This window comes from Macrotis lagotis, chromosome 1 (genome assembly GCF_037893015.1).
Source record: "Macrotis lagotis isolate mMagLag1 chromosome 1, bilby.v1.9.chrom.fasta, whole genome shotgun sequence".
In the NCBI taxonomy this organism is placed as follows: Eukaryota; Metazoa; Chordata; class Mammalia; order Peramelemorphia; family Peramelidae; genus Macrotis; species Macrotis lagotis.
Genome location: NC_133658.1, coordinates 708,700,538 through 708,712,926, shown reverse-complemented (window position 1 = coordinate 708,712,926; position 12,389 = coordinate 708,700,538). Strand labels below are relative to the sequence as shown.

The 12,389-nt window shown below is 32.6% G+C and overlaps 1 protein-coding gene across 2 annotated transcripts in view; it reads right to left on the bottom strand.

Annotated features, from left to right (window-relative positions):
• CCDC148 (coiled-coil domain containing 148) overlaps positions 1 to 12,389 on the bottom strand; it is a 323,980-nt gene that overhangs the window by 214,674 nt on the left and 96,917 nt on the right. For both annotated transcript variants that reach the window (XM_074215932.1, XM_074215933.1), the window contains 3 exons: positions 11,351 to 11,409; positions 9,692 to 9,813; positions 1,121 to 1,224 (listed from right to left, as the gene is read on the bottom strand). In XM_074215932.1, the coding sequence (XP_074072033.1) occupies positions 1,121 to 1,224; positions 9,692 to 9,813; positions 11,351 to 11,402 (278 nt within the window). In that variant the 5' untranslated portion in view covers positions 11,403 to 11,409. The remainder of the gene's footprint in view (positions 1 to 1,120; positions 1,225 to 9,691; positions 9,814 to 11,350; positions 11,410 to 12,389) is intronic.

The window sequence follows — 12,389 nt, the reverse complement described above, 5'->3', positions numbered from 1 at the left end:
CCTCACCTCCATTTAATCATCTATGTGTCACCCTAAACTTAAAGTGTTATTCTCTATAATGATATGCTCATGTAATTTCCATCAAGCTCAAGAACAATTTAATATACATATTAAGGGAGTAGAATATCAAAGTTAAAAATTCCTCCCTAGTGTCCCCTTTTTATATTTGAGTTTGCATCATTGAACACTAATTAAAGTTGCCAAATGACTTTCCTTTTTTATCATTTTTCAGGTTAAACAGAACCTCATAAAATTTTTTCCAATGGTTTCAAACTCTCCATTTGCATAATGGAACTTTTTTTGGAGGGGGGGAAGAAAAGAAATGAGTTTGAGTTAAAAGGTTTTTCATGAAGGAATATATAGGAAAAGTCAATATAAATTTTATTTTTTAAATAAGTTAAGAATAATAAACAATCTATTGATACTTCACATTGAGGAATTACTTTATAGAGTAAGGGAACCTTTTCCAACAGGATGTTAAAATTTAAGTTCAAAGTAGAGTTGACAGCATTTGGAAATTTGAATCTGGGATAAGCACAATAAAAGTGCTTACTAAAATAAAAGTTCTATCCTCCCAAAAACATTTGTACAACATTAATGAAGTGCATATTTAATACAAATTTAATATCTTAAAAGCATTCACTGGAGTTTCAAGAGGGGGAAACATGCTTAATCCTTTCTATTATTTGTCTCTTTCTGGTAAAGAACTTATATTTTTCAGCATAGCATTTGACTTTTATTCTTTCTTAATTTCTTTAGGGATGATAAAATTCAAATAATTTAATAGGATAACAAACTATATGGATATGGATGGCAACAAATGGAGAAAAATGAATATAGTAAATGAATTATTATGGATAGTGAAAGAATGATATATTTTCAAATAACTGTAAAAATCTTATTTATCTCTATTGAATCTCAACTGAAGAAGTGACAGTTAGAACTTTTCGATATTCATTTATAGTGAAACTTTAAAATTTAACTGTAACAGACTAAATTAAGAAAAGTTTTGAGATATCAATATATTCATTTAATGCTAACTCATAATTCATTTAATGCTAAAACTAAATGACAAAATCATTGTTTTGATTTGAATATTAGGATTTTTTCCCCTTCTTACCTGATTTCATGGAGCCTTTGGTGTTCTTGCCACCATACTTTCTTATGTTGTTTTATTAGCCTTTGTTCTTTAGAGATCTTTGAAGTTTGCTCTGTTTGTTTTATCTAGTTTCACAGGAATAAAAAAATTAGGAATCAACTTTTTTTCTTATCATGTCTTATACAAAGAAATTTTTAAATTTGACTTTTTAGAATATGAAAGCAACATTTTTAGAATGATATGTGTAATTCAGATCTGGTTTTTTCCACATTTGCTTGAGTGAACTGTTTTCCTTTGAAAATAAGTAGAAAATGGCTCTCTTCATTCTTAATTCATGCCAGGGTTTTTCTCAATAGACACCTAAAATAAACACTATATTGATTAAAATGGGAAATGGACGATCTTAAATCCTGTTGAATGTGGGAAATGATGCTTTTAAACAATTTAGAGAAAATAAAAAATGCTATTCCCATATGAAAATAAAAATATCTTCAAGCCTATGGAAAATGTTCTAATCATTGTACATGAGATATTCCCTGGGAAGTTACCTAACAAAAGTTGGACCTTGGTTTCCTTATCTATAAAATGAGACAGCAAGATTAGACTATTTTTAAGGTTTTTTCCCCCAGCCTTAAAAAAAGATATGTTTCCAAATATATTAGAAAAAATATAAATTAATCAAAAATATATTTCTAGATATTCAACAAAATTACAAAAATGAAAGTTTGGAAAATATATGAAATAAATCTCCTTCCTATGTCCTTTTATTTTAAGAGGTCATATAATCAAATACTCAATCAACTTGACTAAGGAAGGAGCCTAAAATTGCAGATTTAGACTTTATAGAGACATTAGTGGCGATCTGGACCAATTCATTCATTTTACTGATGAGGACCTGAGGCCCAAAGAGGTTACTGGATCAGTCTCACGAGGTGGTAAGTATTAAAAAAAAAAACCTGGAATTTGAACCCTGTTCCTTTAGCTTAAAAATTCAGTATTCTTTCCAAAGTATCCCCTATTATATCCCTAACAAGCTGTCATTCTCTTGTACTTGAGGATCTCCAATTGTTAGATAACTCTAAAGAGCTGGTAGGTAGTTTTTCCTTATGTAAAAGCTTTCATCAAGTTTTCTCTTGTAACTTTTCCCATTACTCCTTATTTTACCTTCTGAGCCAAAGCAGAACAATAATTAATGTTCTGTACCGTGAAAGCTTTCATAAATCAACAATGAAGATATGGAAGCATCAAAAGGTAGCTCCTAAGAAGGAATATTTTAATGCAGGTTACTTTTTACTGACATGCACAGATAAAATCATAAATTGCCTTGACCTCAAGTTTACCTCCCTTCTCTCTTGGAAATGGATTCAGAATTAAGGGTATATGACAACAAAATAGCCAACAGTCCATTTCAAGGAAAAAAACACAGAAACAAAGCCAAGCCTTTCATTTGCAATTTTTCATTATTACTTTGTAAACTTTTTCTTCCCTTTTCAAGCCCCAAGCAAAAAACTAACTCCCATATTTAGGAGAGATGATTCAGCCTTCTACATCCTTGAGGTTACTTAGTTAAAAATTCCTTCAATTTCTCTCTTCCAGTTCTCAAAAATTCTTATTATAACTCAACAATGCTCCAATCCTGGCTCAGAAAAAGTATCCCTACTCTAGGCTGATGTGAATTCCTCCATTTGTATATTGATCTCTTTTTTTTCCTTTTCATCCTTTGTCAGGACCTTGTTCCTGCAGTTTTTTCCATTTCTTATCTCTTTCATAATATCCTTTTTTTGCCTTTCTTAAAAGTCCTGAATTTGGAACTTGAGGTTTCAGGTTTGGATTCTGGCTCTGATATATACTTTTTTGGATAACCTTCAGCAAGTTACTTAGCCTCCCTACTTCTATTCCATTATCGTAAAATGAGAAGTTTCAGTAAAATGTTAGTTAAGGTTCTGTTAAGTTCTAAATCTATAATGTAGTCAAATTCATTCATTCTTTAAAAAAAAACTTATTTTAACCCAATTCTCCATCCGGCTTACCATCCCATTCTGAGATATTTGAGTGTTTAAATAGTTTCTGGAACATGGTAGGCACTATAAAAATGCATATTACTTTTCATGAGTTCCCTTGCTCTCCTTCCCACTACCAAAAGTTGCAATCTACACTTCACTGACCACTATGCAGAAGTTGCTACCTCAAAGACAACCCTATAACCAAATCCAATTGTCCATGTCTTTAACACTGAGCACTACTTCCCACTCCTTCCTTCTAGATATATCTTCTTCATTGGCTCCTCTTCCTAATCATTCTCCAAACTTCTGTTTTCAGTCTTTTTCTGTTCTGTCTTGGGATAATCTCATTCATTTTTCATAGCATTGACTATCCCCAAATACAGATGCCCCCTAAATCATTACCTCCTTACTTCATAGATCCTTGTCCTTAAAGTTCTATCCTTGTCCCTCTTCTCTGTAAGAAATTATCTCCCTTGGCAATTCTGATTACTAGTATGGCTTCAGCCACAACTGTAGTGTCTAGCATGATACTCTTTGAAAAGAGACAATAAGTGTTTGTTTAATTTAATTGTCAACATTACTACTGATGATGACTCCAGCATTTTTTTTCCTTCAAAATTGTTCACTGCTTAGCTCTTCTCAGTAGTTCAGTGATCATGGAAAATTCTAAAGGACTTGTCATGGAAAGTGCTATTCACATCCAGAGTCTGAACTATGGAGTCTGAATACAGACTAAAGCATACTAGTTTCATTTTTTAAAACTTCTTTTATGATCTTTCCCTTTTATTTCTGATTCTTCTTTCACAACCAATATGACTAATCTGGAAATGTTTTGAACATGACTGTACATGGATAACCTATTTCAGATTACTCATTGTCATTGGGTGTAGGTAAGGAAGGAAGTGGAAAAATGTGATACTCAAAAGCTTACAAAAAGATGAATGTTGAAAACTAGCTTTGCTCGTAATTGATAAAATAGCATTCAAAAATTGTTCAATGACATTGTAGAGTTGTAAGAAAAAGGTCAGTCAAATTTCAAAAATGTGGAAATTTTTTTTAATATGACCTTAAGGACCTAGAAAAAGTATTGAAACATGCTTAAATATGCAATACTGAGTAAATACAAAATAGAACAAAGTTCAAATATACTATTACTTTACTTGCCTAGGAATGATTTCTAGCTCATGCTTGCTCAATTTTTAAATGATTTGGTGAAAGAAAAAATAAGAGCTATTTTATAACAAAGTCAAGGAAAGAAGATGAAGTAGTCAAGTTGTTGAGAAGTATATTCCTTTTTACTTCATATTAAATTTTAATCTCAAAGTTTAAGTATAATACACTGACAGATGTGACTTTTCACAAAAATGTGTCATTTTTTTGTCATATTTAGATATCAGTTGAAAAAAATGATAAGAACCACTACCTCCATTGGCAGCTTACAAAAAATTCACCCATGAATCTTTATATGAGAATTTATAATTCTCACAACCAACTTATGAGGTAGAAACTAGTTTTGAAATTCAGTAAAGAAATATACTTCCAGAGCAGTTAGGTGGTGCAATAGACTCCAGCCTTGGGGTCAAAAGAACCTGAGTTCAAATCTGATCTCAGACACTTAATAATTACCTAGCTGTGTGGCCCTTTCAAGCACTTAACCCCATTGCCTTTCCAAAAACAACCAAAAAAAAAAAAGAAATATACTTCCATGGCTATGTAACTAACAGAAAACATCCCCCTCCCCCCAAAAAATGTCTTTACTTTCTGAAAAACACTAAAAATAAAATTATTAGAATTTCTAAAAATCAGACACTGAAGCTACTGGTGGAAAAAGTATTGGATTTTGAGATGGAAGACTAGGGATCAAATGACACAATGTTTGTACAGTACTTAGTTGAGTGCCTGGCACATAGTAGGTGTTGAACAAATACTTTTGTTTACTTACTTCTTTCCTACTGTGTGACCACTGGGACATCACTTATCTCTCACATCTTTCTTAATCTAATCATTGGAATGATAACTACACCAAAGTATGAACTTTATTACAGCATTTGCTACAATAGAACTTAAGGTTCTGTCTGCGATATCATCAGAGCTTGCCTAAGATAAATAATCAAAACATTCAAGTTATTTTGACATATTTGATCTCTGTGTAACATGCATAAAAATGATTCTGCACTTGTAAAAGTGATGGATACATTTTGAAGCTATAAAATCAATACTGCTGCCTATGGGGAAAGGATGAGGTCAATTAAGTAAACAGTAAAAGTCAAACTAAATCTCCAATTTTTCATTGGTTGCTTCTACTCTCTATAGCTAAACATTTTGCTGTTTTGCCAACTGCTGATTTCTTTTGTTTCTATCCTCAGGCAAAAACTGTAAAAAAATAATAATCTGTAACTTAAATAGGATCAGATATTTAGAACCTGAAGGGACTAAGAGATCAAAGTTCAACAATGTCATTTTACAGATTAGAAAACTGAGCCACATGACTTGTAAGGATTTGACCATGGTCACATAACTTATAAGGGTTTGAGGTAGGATTTGAATTCAGGTCTTCAGGTATTCAAATCAAGTGATCATGAAGAAGCTTCCAATTGATTCCAAGTTATTATTAAAGAGTAAGCCACTCCAAAGAAATTGTCATCTTTAAGGTGACAAGTGATTTCTGCTAAATTCTGGCAAACTTGCAAATTTTACTATGAACAAAAATTGAATGTGCTGTTATAATATATATATATATATATGTATATAGATAGTGTATAAATACATTCATTCATTACAAAGACTTTTTAATCTTCTTTATGAAACTCCAAGATAGTTCATATTCCTAGTGAATTTTGTAAAATAGACAAGATGTTTAATAGGATAGTGAGCTAATCTCAAAGCCAGAAAAATCTAAATTTTGAGTTCTGCCTCTAACATATACTCTGTGACTCTGTACAAATCACTTAACCTCTAAGTCCTCAAGGCCACTCTCTGAGACTATAAATTGGAAAGAAAGTGCCAACCTGCTTTGGTAGAAGGAGTTTTCTTTCTGGGGATTCCCTAAACTAATGAAATCACAGGTTCAATTCCTCTCCTCAATGATTTTATAATATCATCATAAACATTTGTAAGATATGTGTATTCAACTTTAACTGCACATATGAAGATTCTATTGCTCTCCTAGATGCAGTCTTTAAAGTAGACAGGGGACCACAAATACCAAGAGTGATAACTATCAGTTTTAAAATAATAGTCTACAATTAAGGAACTGTTTGCAGCAAAGTAAGAAATTCATTATCCCCCCCTTGAACTACTATAAAAATAAGAATGATGTGTATAAAACTTTACTAACTGGGTGGCCCTGGTCAAGTCACTTAACCATGTTTACCTCAGTTTCTTCATCTGTAAATGAGCTTGGAAGGCACTGGCAAACCATGACAGTATATTTGCCAAGAATACCCTAAATGGGATCATGAAGAATCAAACACAACTGAAAAATGACTAAACACCTCACAAAATTTTGCTTTATGGTATGTACCTCCAAATGAAAAGCACAAAACAGAGGTAGAATTGTAAAGCTGACAAAAATCCAAGGCTACATCTATGGATGTTTACTGTACATACTTTCTGCTGATTTTTAATTTCAAATTTTCCCTCTATTTCCCATTTTAATTCATTAATGAAATGGGGGAAAAAGTCATTCCCTCTTCTGTTTATATATCAAGCAATTTATTCCCTTTCCTTAGTGAGATACCTAATTATAAAAGTATTTCTTCTCATCATCTTCCCTCTTCTTTTCCTTATTCTAATAATCATTTATATAGCACTTCATAATTTACAAAATGTTATACAAAGATGCTGTCATTTGACCCTAGGACATAAAATCCTATTTTAATCAGTTTCCCAATTCCCAAATTAGAGATTTAGCTATGAAAATTTCACCCTGGTTCATTATAATTTCATCAAGTTTAGAAAGATGCTTCTCATTGGAATAAATATTACAGCCTAAATAGTCACACAATTTACAGGTAGAGTGTAGAGCAAGTTCTCAAATCAACTGAATTTTGATTTGTCTCTTAGTAAAAAAAAATTCTTTCAAAATATGAATTGTTAAATACTTATTGAATACTATGAGCTTCATTGAATATAAAGAAGCTAATTGTTCTTCCCTTCAACCAATGTTTATTTATAATATGAACTTCAAAATACTCTCCAATTTTTCAGAAACTAAAATGATATCCTTGAGGTTTTCAGGACTTTGGTTTCAAATGACTATACATATATATATATATATGTCAGCCTTAAACTGTTATCAATTATTCCAAACTTTTGCAGTGTGAGTTAGCCAGCAATGGGACCAGATTAGTCAATTAGATGACAAGCATTATTAGGGGCCTATCATGTATCAGGCCCTGTCCTAAGCAACAGGGCTGTAAAGAAAGGATTCCTGGAAAAGCACCAAGACTCGAAGCAGCATAGTATGGCAACATGTACAATGCAAGGCAAGAGGTCTCATCCTAACTGAAAGAAGAGAGTACTGAGAGTACTGGAAATACAAAATCAGCACCTGAGGTTTATTTATTTATTTATTTAGTTAGTTAGTTATTTTAGGTTTTTGCAAGGCAATGGGGTTAAGTGGCTTCCCCAAGGCCACACAGCTAGGTAATTATTAAGTGTCTGAGGCTGGATTTGAACTCAGGTACTCCTGACTCCAAGGCCAGTGTTCGATCCACTGTGCCACCTAACCGCCCCCCCAGCACCTGAGGTTTAAAGACAAATTAAAAGAGGAAGGCAAAAATAGAGATTCAGAAAAGGTAAGTCAGGGTCAGCATCTGGAGGTCCACACAGAGGAAGAAGAGCACACAAGCAAGAGGAATGGAATGAGTACATAGACAAGGTTTAGAAAGCAGTGATCCTCAGAGAGGAGGGGGTGGCAGAAGCAGTGGGTGGGTATACAGGCGTTTGGGCAAAGGTCAGGATCCTACATCCAGACTCAACATATACTCTAAACTCCAGACAAAAGCTTTTTGCTTTCTCCCTGCCTCCCTAGTCCCCAAATACATTTGGTACTCTAATTTCTGTCTTTGTCCATGCTCTTTTCTTTCCCTCCTCCTACCTGTCACTCACTGAATTCCTATTCATCCTTGAAAGCCCAACTCAGATGTCATTTTATTCACAAAGTGTTCCATGGTTCCTCAATTGTTAACAACTTTCTGCCTCAGATCTCATATAACACTTTTGTTTTGCAACTCTCGGATGCATTTGACATATAATATTGTTATTTATTGCATATTTGTGTCTTATCATCCTTCTAGATGCTAAGGCCCAAAAGGAGAGGAACCAGGTTTTTCTAAACTTTTCAATTCTCTCCCAATCACTATGCAGGAAAGCCCTTAGTAAGTAATAACTGATAGATCATTGGAAAACTTGAGCATTTGTGCTAACAAAGGCAAGGATAGATATTAAAGATCAGTGGCCCCACCTGGCCCTTTTCAGTCTAGTTCCTCAATTGATCTGCAAGACAATAAGAAGTATAAAGGGGTTAAAAGGAATTCCTCCAGCTTTCTCAAAAGTGACTTTCTCATCAGTGACTCCAAGTGGAGTGTACAAGATAATTTGAAAGGATTCTTGACCAGTGATTCAGTGATATGATAAGAATGAAAAGGAATTTTGAAATATAACTCAGCGGTCAGACTCAGGTATTCTCAAGCAGCCATAGAAGGAAAAAAACATTCAAAGGATAGACTAAAGCATGCCTAATAGCTTCTCTAGTGACTCAGTGAATTGAGTGCCAGGTCTGGAGTCTGAAGGACCTGAGTTTCAAATATGACCTTAGAGACACTTATTAGCTGTGTGACCTGGTCAAGTCACTTAATCCTGTTTGTCTCAGTTTCCTCTTCTGTAAAATGAAATCGAGAAGGAAATGGCAAAACACTCCAAGTATCTTTGTGGGAGAAAAAACAACACCAAATTGGGTCATAAGAGTCAGATATAAACTAAACAATAATAAAAAAGGGTTTTGTTAGTTGAAATTGTGAGGTTGACTGGCCTATTTCTTTTATTTAGGGTCCTAGCAGTTTATGCATATATATACATATATATATGTATATATATGCACATATACACACACACTCATTTGAACAAAACAATAAAAATAATTCTAAAGAGTATATTATATGAAGTCAATGTCTATTCACTTATATAGTGCATTGTATGATAAAGTACTTAATAAATATATCTAGACAGGCATCCATTTCATACTTAGCTTTCCTAAGTGAAGTTTACAACCATAGAAGACATTTTAAGGAAGCTAATTCACAACGTGAATTATTGTCCATTTGTGGATAACTAGGAGTTGGTCAGCAAATACTTGCCCTTGAAATTTTTTTTCAGCAAAAGATTTAAACTCTCAAAGTCATTAAACTATCTGTCTTGTATAATTAAAATCAATTTCAGGGTATGTTCTGAAAAAAATAGACATTTAGAGTTTTTTAAAATAATACAGATAATTTTTAAAATTTTATGACAAAATATGCATTTCATATGGGGGAGTTCAAATAATATGATTCTCTGATTTACAAAATTTCAAAAAAAAATTCCTTACCTTTAATTGTATAGAAGCAGATGCTAGCTTTTTTGTTTCAGTAATTGCATATAATTGCTGATAGTCTATTGGTTTATACTTGGAACAGCTCAATCCATTTTTCAGGCGAACTTTAAGGCTGTCTATTTTTCATCCAAACCATAAAAGTCATTTTTAGTTGTTAAGAAATAAAATTACATTATTGGAAGTTAATTTTAATTTATATTTACATGTTGACTAAGAGTCATACTTTTAAGAAGAAAACACTTCATGGAAAAAAAACTTTCTAATACCCATACATAGACAATCTATTTAAACTAATATTTGAGGAAATGCAATATTACCATTACATTTTTGCAAGAAATTACTTATAATTGCAAAAGTGCAATTTAAACCAGGTTTATTTTCAAACATTTTTTGTTTATATCGTTTACTTTTTTCATTATCCATATTTAACAATATATCTCCTCTCTCTTAAGTTAGAGTTTGGAGAATGTCAAATTGTAGAGAAAAAATAAAAAGTATATTCAGATTTAATCTATACTTTTTTTGTTGAGAAGCTTTTCAAGACATAAGTAGGAATAATATTTAAGCATTATATTACCATGAATCAAAACAAAAATCACAGGAATACTTTTTCCAATTTGATCATTTTTCATGTATTTCATATAACAAAATCATTTTTCAACATACTCCTATTCAGTTCTCCCTTGTGACAAAGAAAATTTAGAGCAAAACACAATAAATGTAATATGTCTAAAAGCATTCAAAATATTTCACATCTGTATATCTTCTCCTTTCATTTAAGATAAGAGAGATAGGATTTCCTCTTTTTTCTTTCTCTGGGATAAGTCATCCAAGGAATGTTTTTTAAAAAACATTCCCTAGATATTTCAACTGAATTCAATTCATATTGTCCAACCAGAAAGCCAAATAAATCTTATAGCAATTCCCCAACTTTTGAAATACCATGGATCAAAAAATTATAAACATATTAATAATTCTGATAAAGCTAAAATAAGATACCTGCTAGTTATTTCTACAGTCAAATACTAATAGAGTTTCTTGAGCTTTTTTTTTAAATCATGGATCCTTTTATCAGTCTAGTAAAGCCAATGAACCCCTTCAGAGAATAATGTTTTAACTATATAAAATAAAATATAAAGGATCATAAGTGAAACCAATCATATTGAAATAGTTTTCCAAATAATTTTCTAAAAAATTAATCACAGGGCCCTCAGGTTAAGAACCCTTGCCAAAAAGCATGATTACTTAAGTAATTCAGACAAAAAAATGTTTCAGGTCTAATGTTCTGTAAAAGTATTCAAAACTTTCCTTCATTCTGTATGGACTTCAATAATTAGTATAGTGCTTAGGACATAACAGACTCTTAATAAAACTTGGTGATTGGCTTATTGATTCAATAGTATTCAAAAATTGGGGAGTGAGGAATAAAAGGAATGATTACCCAAGTAAAAGATGACTTAGGAACTAAAATACAGACACGAGCATTTTTACAAATATTAAAAAAGAATAAAGCGTACTTTTAGCAAGAAAAATTCCCAGCAAATGAGGTTTTTCAGTACTAAAGATCTGAATATTAATGTTTCATTTTCATGTAATATTGGTATTGTATAAACTTCCATAGAATCATTAAACTGTAGGCATACAAAAACATACCGAAGTCATTAGTTCTCCGAGTTGTAATGAATGGCAGATCTCCTCTATTCATGTTTCATCTGTCAAGAAAAAAGTCGACAGCTGAAAATTTACAGTGTTATCTTAAAGCTTACCAAAATGTTTTGATTTATTTGAACAGTGTCTACTGTGATTTTTAAAAAAGTAAAATGATTTGGACTAATAGCTCTGACTTTTTATATATCATTATTTGAATTAGCTATTCTTCATGCCTGAAACTCCCTTCAGATTTGCTCTGTGACCTCCCTGCTCCTGGGCTCTCCTCTCCTCTTTGCTCATAAATGACTTCCTCTGTTTTACTGCTGCCATGACTGAGAAATATTTTATTGTGAAGAAGTTCTGTGCGTTTTGCCTTGAGCTTTTTGAAGGAAAGGCATCATGTATATTGAAAAATACAGTCATTTGGTTAAGTAAAACTTTACTTCTTTTTTCATAATTGAGCACTTTATTAAATTGATGTCTTCTGAATGAGCACACTTCACCTCCAGGGCAAATACACCTGGCTTCTAGGCACTGATTTCTTTAAAAATTTGCATTCATTCTCCTTGTTAGACTAATACAGAATCATAGACCCCTAGACTGTTAGTGCTGAAAGAGACTTTGGAGATCATTTAATTTAAATATTTGTTTTGCACTTTAAGAAACTGAGGCCAGAGAGGTGAAGTGGTTGTCAGTGAACACATGGCTAGTTAGTTTTGGGGGATAGGGAAAGAGCCACATCAGAAGTCTGCCTGCAAAGTTATTATTGGCAATATCATAATTCTCCAGTGACAGTTTCCTTCTAGCTATCTGGGACAAGAGCCATAATTCGGTTCCAGACAGAAAGATCGTGGGCTGCAACAAGTCAGTATGACTGGGTTGAGGAGGCAGCTGTGTTGACAGGGTAGGTCTCCCTTGATTCCAAACTGACTTGTCCCATTAATCCAGGTTTGTAGAACTTGAGGCACAGATATGAGGAGATTGCCTCCAAGCCCCAGGGAGGAGGAGTGAGAACAGATAGGAAAGAAAAGTATAAGCAAGG